The sequence below is a fragment of the Podarcis tiliguerta genome (assembly GCF_965153285.1).
Source record: "Podarcis tiliguerta genome assembly, chromosome: 6".
NCBI classification, from domain to species: Eukaryota; Metazoa; Chordata; class Lepidosauria; order Squamata; family Lacertidae; genus Podarcis; species Podarcis tiliguerta.
The window spans coordinates 63,871,081-63,896,098 of NC_139539.1; the positions used below are offsets into that span (position 1 = coordinate 63,871,081).

At 37.6% G+C, this 25,018-nt stretch overlaps 1 protein-coding gene across 4 annotated transcripts in view; it reads left to right on the forward strand.

Moving 5' to 3' along the window:
- Positions 1-25,018, forward strand: part of MSH4 (mutS homolog 4) — a 32,416-nt gene that overhangs the window by 4,935 nt on the left and 2,463 nt on the right. For 2 of the 4 annotated variants that reach the window (XM_083448369.1, XM_083448370.1), the window contains 16 exons: positions 1,956-2,116; positions 3,495-3,605; positions 6,987-7,102; positions 10,543-10,716; positions 12,551-12,723; positions 13,298-13,365; positions 14,980-15,054; positions 16,871-16,935; positions 17,715-17,884; positions 18,061-18,197; positions 20,302-20,405; positions 21,262-21,386; positions 22,392-22,592; positions 23,252-23,370; positions 24,382-24,510; positions 24,639-24,813. In XM_083448369.1, the coding sequence (XP_083304495.1) occupies positions 1,956-2,116; positions 3,495-3,605; positions 6,987-7,102; positions 10,543-10,716; positions 12,551-12,723; positions 13,298-13,365; positions 14,980-15,054; positions 16,871-16,935; positions 17,715-17,884; positions 18,061-18,197; positions 20,302-20,405; positions 21,262-21,386; positions 22,392-22,592; positions 23,252-23,370; positions 24,382-24,510; positions 24,639-24,813 (2,103 nt within the window). The remainder of the gene's footprint in view (positions 1-1,955; positions 2,117-3,494; positions 3,606-6,986; positions 7,103-10,542; positions 10,717-12,550; positions 12,724-13,297; positions 13,366-14,979; positions 15,055-16,870; positions 16,936-17,714; positions 17,885-18,060; positions 18,198-20,301; positions 20,406-21,261; positions 21,387-22,391; positions 22,593-23,251; positions 23,371-24,381; positions 24,511-24,638; positions 24,814-25,018) is intronic. The other 2 variants (XM_083448372.1, XM_083448371.1) reach the window with 2 other exon arrangements.

The following is a 25,018-nucleotide window of genomic DNA, read 5'->3' on the forward strand; positions in this document are numbered from 1 at the left end:
TAATTATTCAATTATTGGGAGTGGGAAAGCAAGCAGTTTCGAATGCCTTCTCCATTGTGTAGTATGCAAAAAGATAAATAAGAGGAGATTTGACATTGATGAAGATGTTGACTGCCAGTATAGTGAGCATGATTCTGAAATGGAAAAAAAGATTGATGATGATATTACTTTCCATATTAACATTTGATTAAAAAGACTGATGAGTTCTCTAGTGTTGTAATCACCAACAGAACGTGTTTTTAAACAAAAGAAGCAAACATATACTGATGCTTTGACTGGTGATTTACCATTAACATACTTGTAGTTTGTGCTGTTGTAAGCATTATCTGCTGTATGACTGAACATGATGTGACAACTATCATTTAGGACATGTGAACCACATTGCATATAATTTCTTAATGTCAATTTCTGGCCCTTAAGGTATTTTGTAATAAAAATAATTACCTAGACAATTCTTGGGATATTTTTGAAAATATAATTACATTAGAAACAACGTCATTTTATTCATCATCTAAATGTTTTGTTAACTGACAGTTCCATTTTTCTTACTGTCACACTAGCATTTAAATGCCATTTTGTATTGGAGAATAGCATTAGAGGATTGCTTGAAATGCCACTTAATGGTCTGTCACTGATATGCAGTACCTTGTTTTTGCCTTTGCTTAGCAAAACTATGCCAGGAAGGGAGGAATGTTCACTTATTACAAATAAAAACTGCTCTTGGATTGCAGCTTGGTGTGTGACTGGGCCTCTGGTATTGCATTTGACATCTACAAATCTTAGTGCAGTGGCTCATACCATTCACCTGTTACTAAAATTAGTATAGCACTTTGACAGTAAGTTCACAAAAAGTATTAAGTTATTCAGATTTCCCTCAACACCATTCACAACTATTGGAAATTGTTTTGATAAACAGCATCAGAACAATATAAAAATTAGTGACTTCTTTTGCAAATAAATGGTCAGCTGTTTCATCTCACAAACAGCATCCTGATAAACATTATGGGTCCAATTAAAGGGAGAAGCTGTGCAAACATACCTCTTCATGCATGTGGGAATGATTGGATCCTGTCCATTGTAGTCGACAGGATGCAACAGCCCTCGTATTTCAAAACTCAAAAACTGTTTCAAAACACTGAACTGTCTTCGGGCTTCTGTTTTCTCTTTTAAAACACACATAAACAGTTCTTACTATAAAATAAACCAGAAAATGTTGGCATTATTTAATAGGCATTGGGGTCTAATAGAAAGGTTGGGATTGGTTTATGTAAGTAATGCAGAAACTTTATGAGTAATTTTCTTCTGACTTAAAAATTATGGAGCAAAGTTCAGCCATATTGGGTAATGTTCCACTTGTGCAACAGATTTCATCTTGTGCAAATGGGAGTTCCTTTCCTTTATCCCTCCTTACATCCACTATGAACTCCCAATCTACTCTGGAGGATTGGGGACCCACTGGAGCAGTTTGGTGGGGACTGCCGCAGGAAGGAAGGAAGGGAAAATCCATTGGTACAATGTTGGACTCTGATCAGTGACCGAAATTAATCAATTCATTCATTCAGTGTCGGATTTTGCCCTCTGTTTTTAATGAGCAAGAAAAGCACACGCAGTGCTTAAATCAGTGGGACTACAAAATGCTTAATGTTAAAAACAGTTGTTTATAAAGTATATATGCCTAGTAAAGTACTGCTTATGTTTGTCTTTATACACATTACTGTTTTACATAGATAGGATATACTGCACACATATCTGTAAATGTTGCACCATGTGTGATTTTTCTCAAAATAAATTATTTTGGGCTTTTCAAAGTTTTGATATACCTGAGAGAAGCACATGCTTTAAACAGCAATATGAACAATCAAGTGTTGCTTGTAACAAACTCCATTAATTTTTGTAGAGCTAGAGCAGAGTTTAGATTAGGTCAGGTTACCTAATGTAGCTCACTGTTTTTACAGTTACATCGTCTTCAGTCTCTGCTCACAATGCTGCATCTGTTTTTGTGGCTGTAATAGAAGGGAGAGGTCTTGCCAGAGGTGAAGTGGGGATGGCAAGTATTGACTTAAAAAATCCAGAAGTTGTGCTATCTCAGTTTGCAGACAATACAACATATGCCAAGGTAAATCTGGATATATATTTGTATATAAACTGCTTAAGCCTCCCTTGCATTGAAGTCAATAGGTATTGCATGTATTTGGCATAGAATTACAGTCACCGACTCACTGGACAGGATTACCTGAATTGTTGTGTGTGCATAATGAGGCTCACTCACACAATGGAACTTCCCCCTTCTCCCTGTGTGCCTCCTCTGCACTTGTTGCTTTCTTGTCCTAGGTCTCAGCTTCGTCTGCCTTGACAGACCAAACAGAGATTTTGGAATAAAGGAGCTAGGAAGCTACTCAAAATGACAGCAAGCCTATGATTCTTGAAAACAACATGTTACTCAATTGCTACCATTCTCTTGCTCAGTCCCCCCTTTTCTTTTTCTTTCCCTCTGTTGACTCCCTGTGTCATATTAGAGATTGCAGTTTAAAGGGCAAATACTTGTCCTGCAGTTACACATTGTTGTGCACACTGATTACCGTATTTTTTGCTCCATTGGACACACTTTTTTACTCTTAAAAAGTAAGGGGAAATGTCTGTGCGTCCTATGGAGCGAATGTGTGTGCTGTTCACTGAGAGAGGGGAGGAAGAGGACGGAGAGGAGGGGGACCAAGAAGCTGGGTGAAAGGAGAGGTGTGAGTGGAGAGTCATGGTAGAGGGCAAATGAGAGGGAGCAGTGATGGGGAGAAATTGCAGACGTCACCTGAGGAGTTTGGGTGAAAGGGATGAAGAGGAGGAGGCTGGAAAAGGGGACTGTTCTGCTTGGGGGTGGGGGAGAAAAAAGTGGGGGAGCAGCTGGCTGGCTGTTCGCTGAGAGGGGGGAGGAAGAGGATTGAGGGGGGAAATGTGGCATTAGCAATGCTTTGGATGGAAACGAAGATGGTATTTTACATGAAGATAACGAAGAAAGTGATGTCAGTGATTGTGAGCAACTAAGCTTCATAAATTCTGACTTTAGCAGTGATGAGTTCTTGGGGTTCACAGAAGACTAGAAGAGTACTCAAACCTTAAAGTCTCTCTTCATTTGTTAATGACAGTGATGATGGTTCTTAATGCCATTGTTGACTGCTGTTCACTTTACATGGCTGTAATATGATTCTGATATACCGGTTGTTTATTAAATACAGTAGTTTATACAACAATTGATTCAGAATATTTTTTATTGTTTTCCTCCTCTAAAAACTAGATGCGCCCTATGGTTGGGTGCGTCCAATGGAGCGAAAAATACGGTATCTCTCTCTCTCTCTCTCTCTCTCTCTCTCTCTCTCACACACACACACACTTAAAAATAATAAATAAATAAATAAATAAATAAATAAATAAATAAATAACAACATGTGCTATAAAAGCTGCTCATGTAAATATTTTTACCAAATCATGTTACTTTTTTTTAGGTTATCACTAAACTCAGAATTTTAGCACCTTTGGAAATCATCATGTCAAATACTGCATGTGATACAGGAAATGCAACAAAATTGTTCAGCTTGATAACAGAAAATTTCAAGGTACATTCAAGGAACACTTATTTAATATATTATTTGACAAGTATTTGTGTGGTAGTTGTAGCCCAATTTCTTAAAGAAGAACCATTTATTTTCTCTGAATAAAACTAAAATTTAACCCTCATGGTGGGGGGGGGGATTGCATGTTTTTGTCACTTGCATAATAGAGAAAAAGATTATACAGTGGTACCTCAGGTTACATACGCTTCAGGTTACAGACTCCGCTAACCCATAAATAGTGCTTCAGGTTAAAAACTTTGCTTCAGGATGAGAACAGAAATCCTGCTCTCGCAGCGCAGTACTTAAACTGAGGTACTATTTCTGGGTTAGTGGAGTCTGTAACCTGAAGCACCTGTAACCTGAAGCGTCTGTAACCTGAGGTACCAATGTATGTTAAACAAGCCAGTCCAGCCTGGCAAAGCTAGCTGAGTGTGGGTCATTGACAGAACAAAGCTGATGATGGCCAAGTCATTAGCCTAGCAAAAGATGGGTCATCGGGAATTTCAGTGTCAGACAGCAAGGGAAGCTGTGTGTTAGTGTGCAGAGACAAGACAATTTGGAAAAGGTTTAGGATTTCATTTTGACCTGATGCAAGGGAGCAGGAAAATCAGTTTGGAGTTTGCAAGCTGCTGAGAAAGTGGGCCACCGTGGGACAGAGCATGGCTTTTTGCTGTTTTGGATACAAGACTGCTGCACCTATGCAAGAAGCAAGAGACCCTACTGGAATGTGAATGCTCTGAACTCCCTCCATCTAGATTCTGGTTGTATATATGCGTAAATAAACCATATATTGTAAAGATACTGCAGTCTCTGATGTGCCTCATTTCCAAAGGACACACAGACCCCTGTGCTTGGACCCCTGAAATCTTGCACCATTCAGGATATTGGGGTGGGATATAACACCAATATAGTATATAGTATCGCCGGAAGAAATATCAACAACCTCAGATATGCTGATGACACAACCTTGATGGCAGAAAGTGAGGAGGAATTAAAGAACCTTTTAATGAGGGTGAAAGAGGAGAGCGCAAAATATGGTCTGAAGCTCAACATCAAAAAAACGAAGATCATGGCCACTGGGCCCATCACCTTCTGGCAAATAGAAGGGGAAGAAATGGAGGCAGTGAGAGATTTTACTTTCTTGGGCTCCATGATCACTGCAGATGGTGACAGCAGTCACGAAATTAAAAGACGCCTGCTCCTTGGGAGAAAGGTGATGGCAAACCTAGACAGCATCTTAAAAAGCAGAGACATCACCTTGTCAACAAGGTCCGTATAGTTAAAGCCATGGTTTTCCCAGTAGTGATGTATGGAAGTGAGAGCTGGACCATCAAGAAGGCTGATCGCCGAAGAATTGATGCTTTTGAATTATGGTGCTGGAGGAGACTCTTGAGAGTCCCATGGACTGCAAGAAGATCAAACACATCGATTCTTAAGGAAATTAGCCCTGAGTGCTCACTGGAAGGACAGATTGTGAAGCTGAGGCTCCAATACTTTGGCCACCTCATGAGAAGAGAAGACTCCCTGGAAAAGACCCTGATGTTCGGGAAGATGGAGGGCACAAGGAGAAGGGGACGACAGAGGACGAGATGGTTGGACAGTGTTCTCGAAGCTACAAACATGAGTCTGACCAAACTGCGGGAGGCAGTGAAAGACAGGAGTGCCTGGCGTGCTCTGGTCCATGGGGTCACGAAGAGTCAGACACGACTAAACGACTAAACAACAACAACAACAACAGTATATAGTATACCATGTTTATATAGTATACCAGGAATATAGTAACCATATTTAGTCAGAGTGCAGTATATCCTTCTCCTTTGGAGCTGAAAAATACTCAGGACAAACAATGTGCATGACAGAGAAAGTTGAAACCAGAGTCAGATAGTAATGTACTGTACGTTGCTGAAATGCATTGCTAGAAACAATAATATTTAGTCAGAACACAGCAATAATCAAACAATGTGATGGAAATACTGAAAAAGAAGCAGAGAGCACATCCCCGTATATCTTCAGAAAACAGTGACAGAAATAAGTGTCATCTAGTTTATGGTTTGGTGATGAGAGGTACATGAGAAACACAACAGTAGAGCCGAGGGGAAAAATGAGCAGGACATGTGAACCTTTTACCATGGAATGTGAGATCACTTGTGGTATAGAACCACAAAAGACTGTAGTGCAAAACAGTGCAGAAAACAGATGTGGAAAATGGTGCATTTTCAAAAGATGTGCAGAAGAGCCCATAAATTAGCAATGCTTTATTATTAAGGGAGCCTGTTGCTTTGTAGATTTAAAGCAAATTGTTGAAGTAGTTTAAAAATAATAATTAAACAACAAAGTCTGCAGTCAGCCTATTTGTGTTCTTAAAAAAATTCCTACCAACAACTTCTTCACTGATGACTCAGACTAATGCTTAAACTCCTTTGAAGCTAGCAATGTATTGCTACTACGTAATTTCTCAGTTCAAATAATTGCAAAACATTTTGTAGTAACCATAGTTTAGAAACTATATTATGAAGGTGTGCAGGATTCACCTTGTGTTTCTAACATCTGGAAGTAGGCCAATCTGTGTTATTCTGATTCAGCATGTTATTTGGATCCAAATCTGATTTGTTAAATCTGATGCTCTGCTATGCCTCCAATAATTTTAAAGGGGAATCTGCAAACAGTTATATCTTTTTTGGGCAAGACTGCAGATAAAGGAGTCCCTTGAGAGTAGATTAAGCCTGCCAAATCTCAAACATTCATCCAGGGATTTTCATGTAGGAAACCATTGGGGTGGTATCCAATCAAGTGCATCTGCTAGCACAAGGACTTTTGGCTGTGCAATGGAACTTGCCCTCCTCCTCCTTCCTGGGGGTTCAAACTATGAGGGAGGTGCCCCAGGGTAAGAAACCTGCCAAAGTTTACACAGGAACGTCCAGAGGCTATTTGAAGGAAAAAGAGTGGTGGGAGGGGGAAAGAGTCATGGTTTTTAATTATTACATAGGAAAAATGAACAATTGGGAAAGAAGAAGAATACCTAATTAATTAATTTGTATTGACATTTGGAAGCTGTGGAAAAGTGTTTTATTTTAGTTAGTTACTATTAGTTGTGTTATAATATGTTTATGTTGCAAACCATCTCAGGATCTTGTTTGATGAAGGGGCACTTAAAAATTGAATAAAATAAAAACACAATTCAAAGGCTTAAAAAAATGACCCATTCAGTGCACATGTGTGCTTCTGAATCACACCCATAGCAAAATGTAAATATTGAGACTTGGGACTTTACGAGTAAATAATTCGCTTTGCTACTTGAAATTATTAATTTCTTTAGAACATTGGAATGAAAGGTTCTACATATTGGAGCAACGTTCTGTAATCCTGCCTTTGCTTGTTTTCCAGAATGTGACTTTCACTACAGTCCAAAGAAAATACTTCCATGAAACGAAAGGCTTGGAATATATTGAGCAATTATGTATACCTGAGTTCAGCACTGTTCTGATGGAAGTTCAGTCCAAGTATGTATGTAAATAGAAATTACCAGTTTATCTTTGGATGTGCCACATTTTTAGTAATTTCACAGTTTATAGGCTGGTCATCTACCTACAAGATTATTAGTCTACTGCTTTCAGACAGTGATCTAAATATTTTAAAATACTTATATATGTTGATATAAATATTCTTCAAAACTTTATATATATTCCTTGTTGATAATAATGATTGATTTTGGCCCAATATGTTGGGTTACTTATTATTGTATATTGAGTTGAAACCAAAGATACATGAGTAGAATTCTAGGGTTTTTCCACACACACCCCTCACCACAATCCCCTGGTAATCCTGAAAAGCAACTCCTGAAGGCAAGGAAGTGTTTGGAAGCATATAGAATATAGCACAGAGGATTGCAGTGGGAGGGTGAATCAGCAGGAACTGAGCTGCCTTGCATCAATGAAATCCCATTGTACTTGCTCCAAAGCAGGTTTGGATCCAAGCCATTGTTTGCTTTCAACATTTCTGTAATCATTATCCCCGTTGAAATTTCATTTACCAACCAATTATAATTTGATGTTGTTGACTCTTACACCAACTAGATAAAATAATTAGTGCGCTAAGGTTTTCTCCAAGCCTCTGCAATAGATTGGGGGCGGGAGGGGTTTTGGAGGCCGGGGGAAGAGAAAGAAGGGAATTTCTGTTGAGTTCTTGGTTCTTGTTTCACATGTGCAATGGTTTAGTTGGTTATAACCTTAACTCTGCATAAAGCAGCTTGGAGTATGTTCTGTTGGCTCTGTATAACCTTCTCCTTAATAATTGTGGGTTGGATTTATAGAAAGATATGATATCAAACAACGTTACATGAAAATAAGGTTTATATAGAAATACTTCCAGGTAAATGTGTTTAGGATTAGAGTGTTAAACTGCTGCGAAGCTGCTGTTTTCCTTAATGGAATGTCTTAAGAAAGACTCTCTGTCAGTTATCTTTCATTAGTTATATCACTTTAGTTCCTTTATAGCTCCAAGTTGTGTTCTTATGTTGCTGTTTGATATGTGCAACCAGTGTTTTATTCCAGCAGGGGGTGTATAGGCCAAAATTGTTGCTTCTGCTGGAAAAAGAACAATTGCATAAAGTAATGCATTGTCTCCTCTGTTCCTGTTTTTGTTTATTATTCAATTGTAGCTTCAAAGTTTTGCTCAGCTTCAGCAGTTTATGCCTATATAAATTCATTTCAGATAGTCCACTCCTACAGTGTTTGAATCACCACCAAGTATGACTTTACACTATGCTTTTATCTTTATCTCTTTACATTCAAGACAATGGAAAAATTGGCTTTGTCTCAAGATTACACTCTCTGCATATGCCAGGATCACTTTTCCAAATCATTTGCTTTTATTAGCTTTCATTCTTAATTAACCTTCTTTGAATCTTTTGTAACAGTTTCTAGACTGTGATCTACAAATTTTACAGGACATGGTTTAGGTATCTGCCTTAAATGTATTTATTTCACTTATATCTCTCAACTTATTATTGTCATTTTAGCTTTTCAACAACAGTGTGAGTTAAGTAAGGCTGTATGTCAGTGGTTTGTCCAAGGTCACTGTGCTGCATGGTTGAATGTGAATTTTAATTGTTTACCATATTTAATCTAAAATTCCTCTTAACTTGGGATGCTGCAGAATTCCAACAAAAACAGAAACCAGGATAGAAATTGCCAATGTTCACTTACGTCCAGAACAGAAATCATTCCATTCAATATGATTCATATTTACTATTGCTGCTTTCAGTCTACAAATGATACCCAAGTATTTTTCCACATTCAATGAATGTGATTAAATAACATCATGACAACATAATTTACATAATAAGTTACACTTGTTACATAATTTCACCAGCAGACAGAGAGATGAATAACATAGCTTTTAATAGAATACTAACTGCAGCAGAATGGAAACAGTGATGCATGTGAAGAATACAGGGCAGGACAGAGAATGATGCCTTATTACATCCCTACCCATAACTATGTAGTACAAGACTTCAAATTCTTTATAAACTTTCTGTAACAGGACTAAAACCCAGCTGGACATCGGCTAAGTAGTATTTCCACCTGTCCTATCTCTGAGCCTTCATTGATGACAGATGGTTCTTGATTATAATAAGATGTGTTGACAGGGAGATTGTGAGTCATTCCTGTAGAGCAGGTAAACATGACAACTTTATCCACAGAAGGGAAATTATTTCAGATGGTTTCAGATGAGTTTGGAAGATCAGACAAGATTCATCTCATTCACTATTCTGCTTTCAAACAGTAGCCAACTAGCTGCTTCTGAAAAATTAACAAGCCGGGTATCTTGGAAATAGCCATCCTTAGCCCCACCTCCCCAGCATCTGGATATTATACATACACTGCCTTTAATGTGAATAATATATTTTGCTTTCCTGGTTGATGACTGATGGAATAAGCACTATTAATTCATGTAAGTTTTATTTTTTAAAAAAAATGTCTAAGCTAGATGAAATCTCCATTCCCTGCTTAAATGAATGATACGTTAGCTATGTGTACTGTGAAGTATTTTATTTCATCTATGCTGAATTTACTGCCAATCAATTTAATTAGATGAGTCCCAGTTCTAGAATGATGAGAGAGAAAATATTTAGCATTGTCCATACCATCCATAATTTTTATAAATATATTTCATCCCTTCCTTCCTCAGTTGTTTTAAAGCAAAAAGTTATACTCTCACAAGTATTTCTTGCAAAGTAAATTATTAAAGTCTCTTTAGGTTGTATATAATGACATTATTGCAAAAGTAGAATTACTGCCACTTGTGGAACAATTTCCCCCCACTCCCATGTACTTCACGCATCCCCCTGATCTGCTTTGGTGGTTTCCCCAGGAGCAGATTTGGGAGATTGCAGGGCATGCTGGCATTGAAAGACTATCAGACTAGATGCTAGTCAAGCCCTCTTGCCTCCCTGACCATTTCGCCTTTTCTATCTGTCATATGTAAGACTACAGGCAGAGACTCTCTTATTTTAACTGATTTTCTGTAAGCCTTTGTAGGAACTTCTTTTTGCTGAAGAGTAGGTTACAAATGCTCTAAATAAAAAATGAGGGAGTTCCAGAAACAAGGTGCCAACCCAAAGAAGGCCCTGGCCTTTATAGCGTTCTGATTCTGAAGGTGGGAGGACCCAGCAGTGAGCCCTGGAGAAGATCTTAACAGCTAGACACATGTGTATGGGAGAAGCGAGCCCTTTAGATATTTTATGTGATTTACTATCTTTCAAAGAAGGACCTTGCAAATGTCATCAGTTTTGGAGTGTTATTTGAAAGCCTTACTCTAGCTCACCCCAGCTAATATTTTCAGGGTTTCTACCTTCAAAGCTAGGTAAGCCATAAGTCTTAAAAGCTTATGCACAATAGTATGTGCAATTTTGTTTTTATTTTGTCTTACAATTTCATAGATACTACTGTCTGGCAGCTGTTGCAGCTGTGCTGAAGTATGTTGAGTTCATACAAAATTCAGTTTATGCACCTAAGTCACTTAAGATTAGTTTCCATGGAAGTGAGCAAACAGCAATGATTGATTCAACGTCAGCCATAAACCTTGAATTAATAACTAACAACAGGAATCCTAGGTAAGATGTTTCATTTCACGACTCTAAGGTATAGAGAAGATAGAAATGAATTTATATTTGCATTATACAACAACTGGTGGATATTGATGCATACCTAAGGTGTTTTTTTTAAAAAAGTTTGTTTTTCAGCTAAAAATATATTTTGGTCTTTTCAGTCTAACCCAGGTGTCACCAACCATGGCACCCATGAAGGGCTTCAATGGTGCTCTCGGGCAGGTGCCACAGACTGAACTTTATTGTCTTCTAGGGGGAAAAATGATATTGTAAACTTCCTTGTGATCCTCAGATGAATGGTGGTATAGAAATTTAATAAATAAATAAATAAAGTTATTAAGCAAAAGGTGCACACAGTCTTCTAAATGTGATTGCTCCCATCTAGCAGTGTATTTAGGCAATGAGTGAAGTCAGAACTGTGATTGTTGTTTGGACACCAGGCAGTAGGATTCCCTGAGGTCCTAAAGAGCTTCTCCCCTCAAGTGCACTCCCCCCTGGTTAATCCTGTGTTTCTTTTTATAGATATTTGTTGCTCCATATTGAACATGGTATAAATTCCATTCTGAATGTACCATTTCCTTTAAAGTTTGTGATTTGGCTAATTATATGCTACATGCGATGAGCAGTCCCATGATTCTTCCTTCAAAGTTGTGTATTTAACAACAACAAAAGGAGTCATCGGAGGTGTGGAGAGAAGAGGGATATTTATTCCAGCTCCAATGATTCTCCTAAACTAGTGCCGCCGCCACCAGCATTAATTCTTACTTAGGAACCTTTAACTTAACCCAGTAAAGAAGTCTTTCCCCACTGGGCTGGCTAATAACCACTTATTGGCTAGTGTCAGCTTCTGCCTGGTACTGTCCTGCTCACTTTGCTCTCTGCTCTCTACTTGCCATAATGTGTGCACTAAAGTTATAGCTGCTTCCACCCAGTTCTCTGTGTTAATCTCTTCCTTCCCACTGCAGACAGAAATGGTAAATGTGGTACTAGTTTCAATATATTCTTCTGAAGTCTGTTCTCTCTCTTTTTGCTTGACAGAACATACAATTCTAATATTCTTGATAACATCTGTACAAATGATTAGTTAAATTTTCCTCTCATTTGTTCTTATCACAATACTTTCATTTGGCACTGTCTGAGTAAATTACCGTACTTCCTTTTCACTGAGAAATAAAATTCACTGCTCAGAAGAAAACTTTTGATGTATTATAGTCACACACTAATAAGCAAAATGCATGACTTGGGTCTTTAACAAATACATAGCTATATGCTGAAGCTGTTTTAGTGAGTTATATACTTGTTGCATAATAATTGCCGGTATTATCTCTTGTGCTAATAACTTCTTCTTTGGCACATGAAGAACAGGTTTGGAGCAGCTCACTTTAGACCTCCAGCATAATCTTCCCCTACTCCCACAGAGCAGCTGCATTGTTGGGTGCACTATGATATTGATGTCAAAGGCCACTCAGTGCTTTCCTGTACATGGCATCCTTTCCTAGACCTCTAACTTCTGATTCTTTCCCTTATTGAAAAGCACCTACACACAGAGAGATGGTTGCTAAATATTTCCAGAACTATTTCAAGCTTTTGTTCAGTTAGCTGGATGCAGCGGGGGCAGAGGTTCCATCATCACTTGAGTGCAAATTTCTGTTAATAAATGCAGCAACATGCATTTCATGGAGGTAGCACGGCAGGTACTGCTGTGCTTTCCGCAAATTGAAGGAGCACGAGTGTAGCCTTGGAATGTGATTTGTGTGTTAGCAGTTGTAGAACGTTTAAATTGTTTTGTATCAACTTCTTAATGAGATTTTTTCCCCCCCAACTGTGCTGTTTTTCAAAGGAATGGACACACTCTTTTTGGTGTTCTAAATTATACTAAAACACCAGGGGGAAGTCGGAGACTTCGATCTAATATTCTAGAGCCTTTGATTGATGCTGATACCATTAATACAAGGTTGGATTCTGTTCAAGAGCTACTTCAGGAAGAGGAACACTTTTTGGGTCTTCAGTCAGGTAATCAAATATCGCTTTATAGAATGGATAACATAACATATTTCCTTTAATAATGGGTATCATATTTCTATTAATCACAGCTTTTGAGCAGGATGAATATTGTTGCTGCTTCATTCTCAGCTTGTTATGAGTGGATCGCTGTATGTATGTATGTTTGTTTGTTTTTTAAGTGTAGGGATCTCCAAATTTGATTGGAACAGTGGAGCTTGGGGGAAGGAGTGTTTAACTCTTCCTTCCTGCACCACATTTCCAAGCTAGCTACCAATGACAAAGAAGTGAATTCTGATACCAATGATATATCTGTATCCCCTCCTCCCCCCAAGGTCAATAGCAGTTTTTGAGGATTATCCAGATTGATGAAACAATATGAGAGAACAGCTTCCCCCAATGTTGCTGTTCTGATCAAATTTAATGTTTCTTAAGATAAAAAGTATATTCTGTCTAACATTTTGACCATATTAATTTTAGATTTAAAGCAGTTTAGCCTTAATTATATTAATAGGATTAAATCGCAGTAAATCGGATAGAACGGTTGTGGCTTGAGCTCAATGATTGCTTGATTTCTGTTTTATAGTTATTTCAAGATTCCTGGACACTGATCAACTACTTTCAGTTTTAGTTCAAATTCCAAAGCAGGATACGGTATGTTTATAAATACTTTTACTTCATAAATGGTAAATAAATAGCTGCCACTTATCTTTCCTTTTATTATTGATCACTTCTGTGTTTGTTTTAGAGAAATCTCTTAATTGATGTGTGTGCTCAGTTCATAACTTGCAGCACTAAATGAGAATTTTACCATTTAAATTTTAGTACTTTCACACCAGAGTACAAATGAGATAAAAATCTTTATTAGATTTCTAGAAGTTTGCAATTACAGGGTATTGAACATATTTTAAATGTCCATTAATTACTAATAAAAAAATTAATTTAACATACTATATTTATTTTAATAATTCACACAATTTAATGGAATTTCTCTGTGTTTAATTTTCACTGAATTACACTTACACTTTATGTTTTTGAAAATCAAATTATTTTTAGGTTTGGCATTTGTTGGTTATAACCACTAGGCACATAGTCCCAATCTCCAAAATAATGATTTCCTACAATAAAGAGCTAATATTGTTATCATTATTAATAATGTTTTTAGCCTCCAGTTATATAACACTAGAAAAAAATATGTACAAGCTCCAGTAAAAATTCAAATAAGAGAATGCTTTCAAACGGTGACTGAATAAAACTACATATATGATAAAAAGGACAAAAAGTGAAATAATTCTATATAAAAAGCATACAGAATACTTTAACTTGAGGAAAGTACCAATAACACAAAAGTTCTAAAAGTTCAAAAGATGAAAAAGAAATAAGGTGCCCACATTCACCCAAAAAGGAGACCAAATGCTGGGTTCCAGATACAGAAATGTGGTCATATTGGCCAGTGAAGTAGAAGGCAAGAGTCCACAGGATCATAGAATCATAGCATTGTATAGGAAAGGATCTTAAGGGCCATCTAGTCCAACCCCCTGCAATGCAGAAATCTCAACTAGATCATACATGATAGGTGGCCATCCAACTCAATAAAACTAGAATTCACAGATTAACCTTTATCCAGTAATAAAGTAGCTCGTGTTATGAACCCTATGAATTACTGTTCTGTTAAGACCTGCTACTATGTTATCTTTCACTAATTGTTAATTATTCATGCCTGCCTAGAGCTATAGGTGCTACTATTTAGTCTTCATGACACTAAAGCTAAATTCCTGACTAGAACATTTCTAGTAGATTACTAGAAGTGGCAAGCTGGTGGTCCACAATAAATTCCCCCTTTCTCCATAGCACCATAGAATGAGATTGTTAAGTTTTGACCACTAAGGTGTTGCCTAGGTGAACAGGTAGGTGCTAAGTACTGGGGTGCGGTTGTGGGTGTATATTTCTTTTTCCCTACCGAAAGTGTATGAAAAAGGCTCCTATTTCACTGCAAAAACTGATAAACATAGAATCACCAAGTGTCAATATTAGATGATTCTAAATGATGGTGATATAACAGTACAGTCAAAGTGATCAGTTCATTAGGGAGAAAGGAAATAAGTCAGTTAACATTCCTAACATTTGTGGTCGTGCTTCATACAGAAAAAAATATGAATACAATTGAACAGGCAACAAATATATTAAGCACAACAGTATCTAGGCCACATTATGCTAATCAAACATTAAAATAATGATAAAGTATATACCTTTTCTGCTTTCTAACAGGTTAATGCATCTGAATCAAAGATAACTAATTTAATTTATCTGAAGCACACCCTGGAACTTGTAGAACCTTTGAAGGTATTCTGTCCTGAAGCTTTATGTTAAATGTCAGTTACAGTTCTCATTTGGCCCTATGAGTCTTAATACCAAGTCCTCCTGCAGTGGGAACCAGGCCCTTTACCATCTGTGCCACTGTGTTAGTTTGCCAGAGAACGGAACCAGTTGCTTGCCATCTATTGTGCTTCACCACCTCAGACGGCCAGAGGGTGGTATTATTGCATCTCAACTAGGCATCCAGTAACAAAGGGCTATTATTTCACCTAGTGCTGGAAAGCTGCTACCTGGCATTATTCCTCGGTTTGAGCAATTGATTACTTAGGCCGCCTGCCCGTGTATAATTTACCTGATCACTTCCTGCTCATCTCCAGAACGCTGGCCTGACAATTGTATGCTTTAAAAAGACAGCTACAACATAGACGAAAGCATATTCGGAGTAAGCATGGCTAGTCATTGTCTAGAGCTCATCTTGGAGCCTACTCTGTGCTAGAAATCTATGCTCGGATATCCAGCAAAGATCTTGTGAGGAGGATATATCCCTTCCACCCCCATGATTACCTTGTGCCATCAGAGGCCTTCTATGATACAAGGTATTTTGCAAAGGAAATCACTCACAACTTTGATCCCACTTTTGAAAGGATACAAATGCAGAATGTATCCAGGGAGTAATTTTATCAGTCCTTTATTACTTAGATGTCTTTCAGTTGTGAGCTGAGGATGTGGGTAGGATTATTAGAGCAATTTGATCCATGCTCTGTATGTTTGACCATTATCTATCAAGGTCAACTACATTTTGTCTGGAAGAACAGACACTCTTGGGAGTGTGTGGAAGAGAGAAAGGGGTAGTCTCATCATGCAAATGGAAATCTACTTGTGAGACATTAGCTATCAACTAATGAGTCAGTTAGGGACGCGGGTGGCGCTGTGGGTTAAACCACAGAGCCTAGGACTTGCTAATCAGAAAGTCGGTGGTTCGAATCCCCGCGACGGGGTGAGCTCCCGTTGCTCGGTCCCTGCTCCTGCCAACCTAGCAGTTCAAAAGCATGTCAAAGTGCAAGTAGATAAATAGGTACCGCTCTGGTGGGAAGGTAAATGGCGTTTCCATGTGCTGCTCTGGTTCGCCAGAAGCGGCTTAGTCATGCTGGCCACATGACCCAGAAGCTGTACGCCGGCTCCCTTGGCCAATAAAGCGAGATGAGCACCGCAACCCCAGAGTCGGCCACGACTGGACCTAATGGTCAGGGGTCCCTTTACCTTTAATGAGTCAGTTAGCTAACACTCAATGATGTTTTGTTTGTTTTAGTTGTTACTTTTTTAAATGTTAGCTGCTGCATGAGTCAATTTTGATTAAGAGTCAAGTTGTATATATTTTAAATAAACAATAGTAGTACAATAGTACTACTAATAGTACTATTGTACAATAAGTACAATAGTACTTATATTGCCATATTTTATTTTATAAATTGCTTGCTGGTCATTGACCGTATTAAAGATATTTGATTTTGATTTAAATAAACTGATTAAAATTCAAAAGCAATAAAATTCTATCTTGCGCAGGATTGTTCTTTATATTTATGGCATTTCCTGGAATGTGAGCCAAGTTCATACAATAATCAGCCAAGAGGTTAAAACATTAATGTTTAGATTTTTATTTTAAATTGACTCTTATACTTACAAGTTCAGCGTACAGAAAATATCTTGTTCTATGTAATCATCTAATATTGACAGATTTTATTAGCTGTTTTTTCCAGTTAAACCTAAATGAATGAAAGGGTATTGAATCCGTTAACATTTCTGTACACTTGAATATATCAGTTTTTCATGTTGATTTTAACAGGATGCTTTAAAAAGCTATAAAACACCATTATTAAAGGCTTACTATAGTTCTTTGGAAGACAACAGGTACTGTTTTATTTTTAAAAACATCTTTGACACTGATGTTATTATTTCTTGCACCCTGTTTTTGTAAAATGTGCATTTCATTTTCTCTAGTAGAGTAAGGAAGGTATTTGAGACCCTTTTGGATTGCTGTTCCTCCCATTGAAAGAAAGGGCCAACTTGCAAATTGACTCTATTGGAGGAGTGGCTGACTGGAAGATCAGGAAACTTGTTGAAAGACAGAAAATAACCAACTTGATTAGTTAGAAACAAAGCATACCATGAAAAAGAATACTTGGGTGTAAAACTAGCGCTCACATTAAAGAAGAAGAAAAATATGCTATTGATTTCAATAAAATTGCCAGTAAACAAAGAATTCTGACAGAGAAAATTATTGTTCACATCTAAGCTATGTTTAGGAAACCCATTCAAAGTATCTAACATGAGATCGTGCAGCATTATATATGAAGATGTTATTAGGGTTTTGAAAATATCAAAATTCAGCATGAAGAGTGTACTGCTACTCATGTAGTAGGCCTTTACCTTCCTCTCCACCAACCTGCCAGAGCAAATTTTGAGTGTGTGCAGGGGGCTGCAGGGGAAAGGAGAGGAAGGCAAAGTTTTGCTGTTTTGCTGTGCAAGTGAAAGTCCAATCCACTTAGGTACAGACAACTTTGGTTACAACCCAGTGAATATGAAGTATAGAGGTTTTGGATTTTAATATTTTAATTACATTACTTTTAGATAAATACATTATTTGTAAAATATGGCATAGACATTGCCCCAATTTTATATATTTCTAGGTTTGGAGTCATACTTGAAAAGATTAAAACTGTCATTAATGATGATACAAGATACACAAAAGGATGCTTGAATATGAGAACACAGAAATGCTATGCAGTGAAGCCTAATATAAATGAATTTCTTGATATAGCACGAAGAACATACACTGAGATTGTGGATGATATTGCAGGTACTTCACTGTGTGGTATTTAATTTTGGGTACTTTAAATATATATACTTTTCCTGCAATATCATAGCCTGTACTTGTTTGCATTATAGTACTTACGTCAATATTTTTGTGATAACTATGATGAACTTTACCGTGTTACATTATAAAATGCTTTTGTTTTACATCTTGCTATTAAGGAATGATAGCACAGCTTGCAGAAAAATACAACCTTCCTTTGAAGACAAGCTTCAGTTCCGCACGAGGATTTTTTATTCAGATGAGTGCTGACTGTGCAGCAATACACAATGGTCAACTTCCTTCAGAATTTACCAAGGTACACATTTTGGAGCTGCTGGGTCATTATATCGAGATCTGATGGGTGTAGAATGCACCCTTATTTACACTTCTAACATGCCAACCTTGCTGCCTCAATTCATACTGGATAAATGGCAGCAATTTTTCCCTTTGTCCAGCCAAGATCCAGCTTCAGATGCACTACTACTTACTACTGTGCTTCAGGCCATCTCTTCTCTGATGTTCAGGCTATCAATTCTGATGTGCAGATCACTGATTATGTAACTCTTCTCTATCCCCCTTTTGGGGCTAGCCCAGTGCTTACCATGCTGCTGTCCTAAGAACTACCGGTACTCCCCATCACTATCCAGCCAGTCATGGTACTGGTCTCCATGCTGGACTTACTGTCAAGATCATTCATGGGGGTTGTTGCTATTTTTAGCACTGGAAATACTAGGTTGTCACACTCCCTGTTCTCATTTTCACTCTCAGCAAGGTGGTAAGATGAAAGTGTCTTAATATTTAAGCTTTAAACTGGGACTCGTAAAGGTAAAGGTACACCAGTCGAAAACAACTCTGAGGTTGCGGTGCTCATCTCCCTTTACAGGCTGAGGTAGCCGGCGTTTGTCCACTTCCGCACACAGTTTTTTGGGTCATGTGGCCAGCATGACTAAGCCGCTTCTGGCGAAGCCAGAGCAGCGCACGGAAACACCGCCTTCCCGCCAGAGTGGTACCTATTTATCTACTTGCACAGCATGCTTTCAAACTGCTAGGTTGGCAGGAGCTGGGACCGAACAACGGGATCTCACCCTGTCATAGGGCCTCAAACCACCAACCTTCCAATGCTATTTTGGGGCATCACACTTATTAAAAGAAGCAAGTGAACCACTGGTGGGACAGCTGGTTCGAGAGGCACCTATGCCCTATCCTAACCCCTTCCCTCCAGCCATCAATATTAAGAGGACAAGGCTGCACTCTTTGTGGTATTGAGAACCCAGTGAAATCAGTGTGAAAATGTAATTAATACAATTAAGTGAAGTCATGCTGATTTCAATGAGAACTATTCAGCTAATGCAGTCTGGATCTAGCCTGTTATAAATAATATTCTTTCTATAATATATGTAAATATTCATTACCCTAACTTGCAACTTTACAGAAATGAAAATAAGGATTTTCTTGTATATATTCTAGGGGTTTTTATTGAGGTAATTCTAGGAAGAGTCTTACATTTCTGAACTGAATTGTATTATTAAAAACAAGACATCTTGAGTGGCTCAAGGACTCCTCAAATATTCAAGTGACTCTGTGGTCTCATGTCCAAAAAATGCTCAGCCGTTTCTCCCTTCCCCTAAGAAACAAAATCAAACAAGCTTGGGAAAATAGGTCAAGTATTTTCTCAGGGCACTCCTAAGTGCAGTGATTTGCAGGAGGGATTGGAATTTGTTTTTCACGTCAAGTCAATCAAAATCCTGGAGATTTATAGTATTTATTCTATTTCCCCACCATCTCCAAGTCAATGGAGAGATCTCTATTGTATCCCTAAAAATCTGTGGGTACAGAAGCCCATCCCTGCTAGTGGCCCTTCCTTGCTGGAATGATGCCAGTTGCTCCCCCCCCCCATCTTTTTTCCATCCTGCATCCCCTACACAACTCAATAAAGAATTATATCTTTGGACAAGAAGCTATATCTACAGAAATCTGTGGTGGCACAGAATTCCAACCCCAACAACATTTGGTGAAGATTCTTCTCTGTATGTTGCATTCATTTCCTCTTCAGTAGTCTGTCATGTAAATGCTTATGACCAAAGAGGGTGTTTATAATCTGAACACAAATTTCTTCATTTTAAAGCCTAGAAATGTTTAATCTTACAGTGGGTTAGCTTGTGCTACCACAATTTGAACACATACAAAAGCACTTGCTATTTTAATAAACATTTATGGGGTGGTGTACATTATCCAGTGATAAAATAATTGCACACTAATTATTTTCAATTTATGTTTCTGCTTTATTACTATTGCTTTTCTCTTTTTTAAAAAAATAATGAAGGCAGTTTACTCTCATGTTTTTCAAATTGTTCTTGCTTTGTTTTCTGGGAGTAGTTATTTATGCTTATCTAGCATCTCTTTTTGAAATTTCCCTACAGATTACTAAAATGAAAAATGTGTATAGCTTTACTTCACAAGACTTAATGAAAATGAATGAAAGATGCCAAGAGTCTTTGAGAGAAATTTATCACATGACATACTTGTAAGAATACTTCAAACATTTTTATTTGATATTGTGCCCAATTAACATTTGGATATGAGCTTTTAAATCTCTTTTTGTGGGTAGTGATTTCAAACTAGGAATTTTCACTCAAAGGTGGAATTTTCACCCAGTTTCAGGTCTTAGATTCAAGCTTGCAACTTTCTTAAAGCGAGTTGTGCAATTCCTTACTGTCTTCCATGTTTTCCTCCTTTGACACTCTGGTCATACAAAGGGCTAACCATCTCCCTGGACAGTTCGTTGCTTCTAATAAAATAATATTTTATTGTCGGTCTTAACATCTTCAGTGATTTCCTTGATTTTTTATTTTATTTTTTTGCATCCCTTATTGTCTGCTTCCACTTACTTCACCAGACTTGGTGTTCCTTTTTGTTCTCCTTATTTGGGCAAGACTTACACTTATTGAAAGAAGCCTTCTAGCTTCTAATAGCTTTCTTTATTTGGGTCATTAAACACACTGGCATCCTCTTGGCCTTGGTGATACTTGTCCTGATCTGCAATATACATTCTAGATGACCTTCTGTTATTGTGGTTTTGATTAACCCCCAAGCATTATGGAGAAATTTGAAGCTCCTGAATTTCCCTTTCATTTTTTAAAAAATGAACCCTGTATTTTTGAGATGTTCACTCTTTTGAAGAAAACTGTGACTGTGCTGAACTTGCTTGGCAGTTGTCCACTTCCATATAAGTAGACAATTACACATTTAGTAGTATTTGATTTATTCTTAGTTGTATTGGAATACAGTTGCTATTTTAGACTAAAAACTCAACATTTTTATTAAATATTTTGTCTATTGCTTTGAGGAATAAAATAAACTGTGCTATTATGTGCTTTCAGGATAGTGTGTAAATTACTGAGTGAAATTTATGAACACATTCATTGCCTGTACAAACTCTCTGATGCAGTGTCTATGCTGGATATGTTGCAGTCATTTGCCCACGCCTGTACGCTTTCTGACTATGGTGAGTAGCTTTGTTATTTAGAAAAGCTTTTACTAAAACTTGCGGTTTACCTCCCCTGTCCCCAAACTGTGAATTAGTCAAATAATAGTGCTGACATAATGTAATTGGCAGATTCAAAGATTGCCCACATCAACATGCAAATACTTCCCACTACTTTAGCATCATGGCATCACCAAACCATATGTAATATAGTTTGTTTAGACAGATTCTTTGACTCAGAAGATAAGATCTGGGTGTAATATTCTTTTTTATTCTGTCGAGCATCTCTGAAAATATGATTGGCTATCAAATTGAAGCTTCACTTAGTTTTCGTTGCTTTTTAATAAGACTTTAATAAGTTGCTTCACATGTCCTTCAATTGTTTCGTATGAGTATTTTAAATAGAAGCAAATAGCGAGTACGCGTATACAGGACAAGCAAAATATAGCAAAAATCAAATATTATTTAAGGAAACACGCCCCGAACGTTGTTGCATTAAAGTTACAGCTTTCAAAAAGTTACTTATTTATATTATTCCTATGAGTGGAACTATTCTTAGGCTCAGACCCAGCACAGTAGTCAGCTAGGTTAGGTTAGGTGCTGCACCACCACTCACAACTCTGTCAGGCACTGGGCTGCTTCAGTGCTAGGTGGGTGGTGCCGCCACTTTTGAATGGGAGCTAAGGTTGGCTCCTATCCACAGTGGCTACCAACCATGTTTGTTTACCCATTGGTGACACTTTGCTGATAGCTGCCTCCTTGGACTGCAGTCTTACCCAATTACCTAGCAGTAAGCCGCATTTAAATTACTGGGACTTCTGAGTAAATGTATGTAGAATTATATTGTTAAGACATTGTTAAGGATTACAGTTTTACTCAATTTATTTGCCTATTTTGTTCAGAATTTATTGATTACTAGATTTCTCATAAACTAACATGTAACAAGAACAAGACTTAACCAAAGTAGGATTGTGATATACTTGTTAATAACAGCAAAACATTTAAATATTATCTATTTTTTCTTAGTACGTCCTGAGTTTACTGACACATTAGCAATAAAGGAAGGATGGCACCCTGTTCTTGAAAAAATATCTTTTGAGAAACCTGTTGCCAACAATACTTACATCACAGAGGGAAGTAATTTTATCATAATTACAGGACCAAATATGAGTGGAAAGTCAACTTACCTAAAACAGATAGCCCTTTCTCAGATTATGGCACAAATTGGTAAGCAGTTATTTGAACTTTCATTGTTTCTCTTATCCAGTGATTTTAGTAAACCAATGTGTTACACTTTCCTTTCCCTTTAAGTTCAGCAGCTTTTAGCAGCCTTGATTCCTTCAGAGTTCCAAGTCTGTCTTGGTTTTAGAGGAGACCTGGTGAGGTTACTATCCTTACAGGAGGTCTCAGCAATTTCTCATAATCAGGAACTTAAGTTTCAAATAATATTGTTTAGTTATTTTGTTTAATCAATTCTGATACAGACTCCCCATCCCCACCCCTCTACAAATCTGTTCCATCACTCACAGTCTCTGCCTGACTTCTCTTCCTTTCCCCAGCCCAGAATATTTATTTCTTCTCTTTTGTTTAGCTTTCATTCCCCAGGCTGTGCAGTTTCCCATTATATGACTGCACCCCTTCTCCCTGTTTGTCTGAGTATCTATTGATAAGGGTGAGGCCCATACTGTCATCACCACACAAGACAATTTCTGGCCAGAGAAGGCTGAAGACAGGAGTCACCTGTCAACAGAGCCCTACAAAGTTATTATTTAGAAGAGAACCTTATCATTTCATACTATTTTAAGAATTTCACATGGCTAACATTAAACTGCAACATTACTGCCAACTTCTCCTCACATTAATTTGTCCTTCTCTTTAATTTGCAGGATCGTTTGTCCCAGCAGAATATTCTTCATTTAGGATTGCTGAGCAAATATTTACTAGAATAGGTATGGATGATGATATAGAAACAAATTCATCAACATTCATGAAGGAGATGAAAGAGGTATTCAGATGAGCTTAGTGTTTCTTTTATCAGTGGCCTTGATTAATATTTAATTGGCCCACAGGTTTGTACATTTTGCTTACATGTAAATATTCAAGGACCTCTGCTTCTGTTTTTCTCCTTACAGGGCAAAGATTAGTCTAATAGGCTGCACATACCCAATGTTTTCATTTTCTTCCTCAGCACATTAGTCCCTTTCCCATGCAAACACCTCCACCCACATAAACATGCCACCTTGTAAGCTACCATTTAAATTCCCCAGACTGTGCATTCTGGTTGCAAAATAATAATGGCTAGGATCCATCAGAATCCTGGAGGGGAATCAAAAGGACTTCTACTCATACAAGGGGATATTCCATTTTCCAGTTCCCCACTCCAGCTGTGATCAATTGAACCACATCCCCTGTCATTTCTGAGGGGACTGGAAGAGGAGACAGGGAACGCCCATTCAGAAAGTGGATCTCTTTCTGTAGTGGTTCAGCTTCTATGCTGAATATTGTGCCAAACCGTATATTGCCTTTTACATTGACTTGGGTTACTTTATCTCTCACACTGAAATAACAATTAGATGAAAATATTGCTGTTGCTTCCTTCCTTCCTGTCTCCCGCCTCTGGTTTGGAGGCCCTTTGGAAGGCAACAAAGGTGGTAGCAGTGGGGGCTCAGATATCGGTCCTGCTCAGCCCACACTTATGTACAAGTAATCAATCAGAGGCATTCAGTTGTTATTAGCACCTCTTTTTGCTGACTGACAGCATCCCTAATGGAGCTGCTACCAGCAAAGAAGTTTGAAAAGCGATGTGTAGGCTTCTGTGTGCCCTGAATGTGCATTCAGAACTCTTAGACTGAGCTGTTTGTGTTGATGGATGTTCTGTTTTTATGTGGCAGCTGGTAAAACATTCCTAAAGTAAATTTCCTGACTCTTGTTTTGGGCAGGAAATGAGAATTCTTATTAACAGATTTTATCCTCACATGCTACTGCTAGTAATGAAATTTGATGTCTTTCTCTCTAGATAGCATATATCATACAAAATGCTAATGACAGATCACTTATCATAATTGATGAGCTTGGCAGAGGTACCAGTGCTGAAGAAGGCATCGGCATATGTTACGCAGTCTGTGAATATCTTCTTAATTTGAAGGTATTATTAATATTTTAATCAATAAGTGCATGAAATTTCCCTAACTATTATAAAAGATAGTAATAGTCATTAAGATTTCTCTTTTCCAATAATTTATAGTCTATTTAATTTCTTGTTTCATACTTTAGGCATTTACACTCTTTGCCACTCATTTTTTGGAATTATGTCAAATTGATGCCTTATATCCCAATGTGGAAAACAATTACTTTGAAGTGCAACACGTGAGAAGTAGTTATGGAAGTAGGGAGAAAATTGCTTATACTTATATTCTTTCTAAAGGACACACGGAGGAAAAAAACTATGGTAATATGTTATATGGATTATTATAATTTAAAGAAATAAACATATAGAACATTAATATGAAGAGATAAAACAAGAGTACCTAGATACCTGTTCCATTAAACACATGAAAGATGTTGTCTGCATGTGCAGAGGGATTCATTCAGCCACTACTTTCTGTATTTAGAACTATATGGTTTGTGCATCTATTTCACTCAGAAGCTTACCA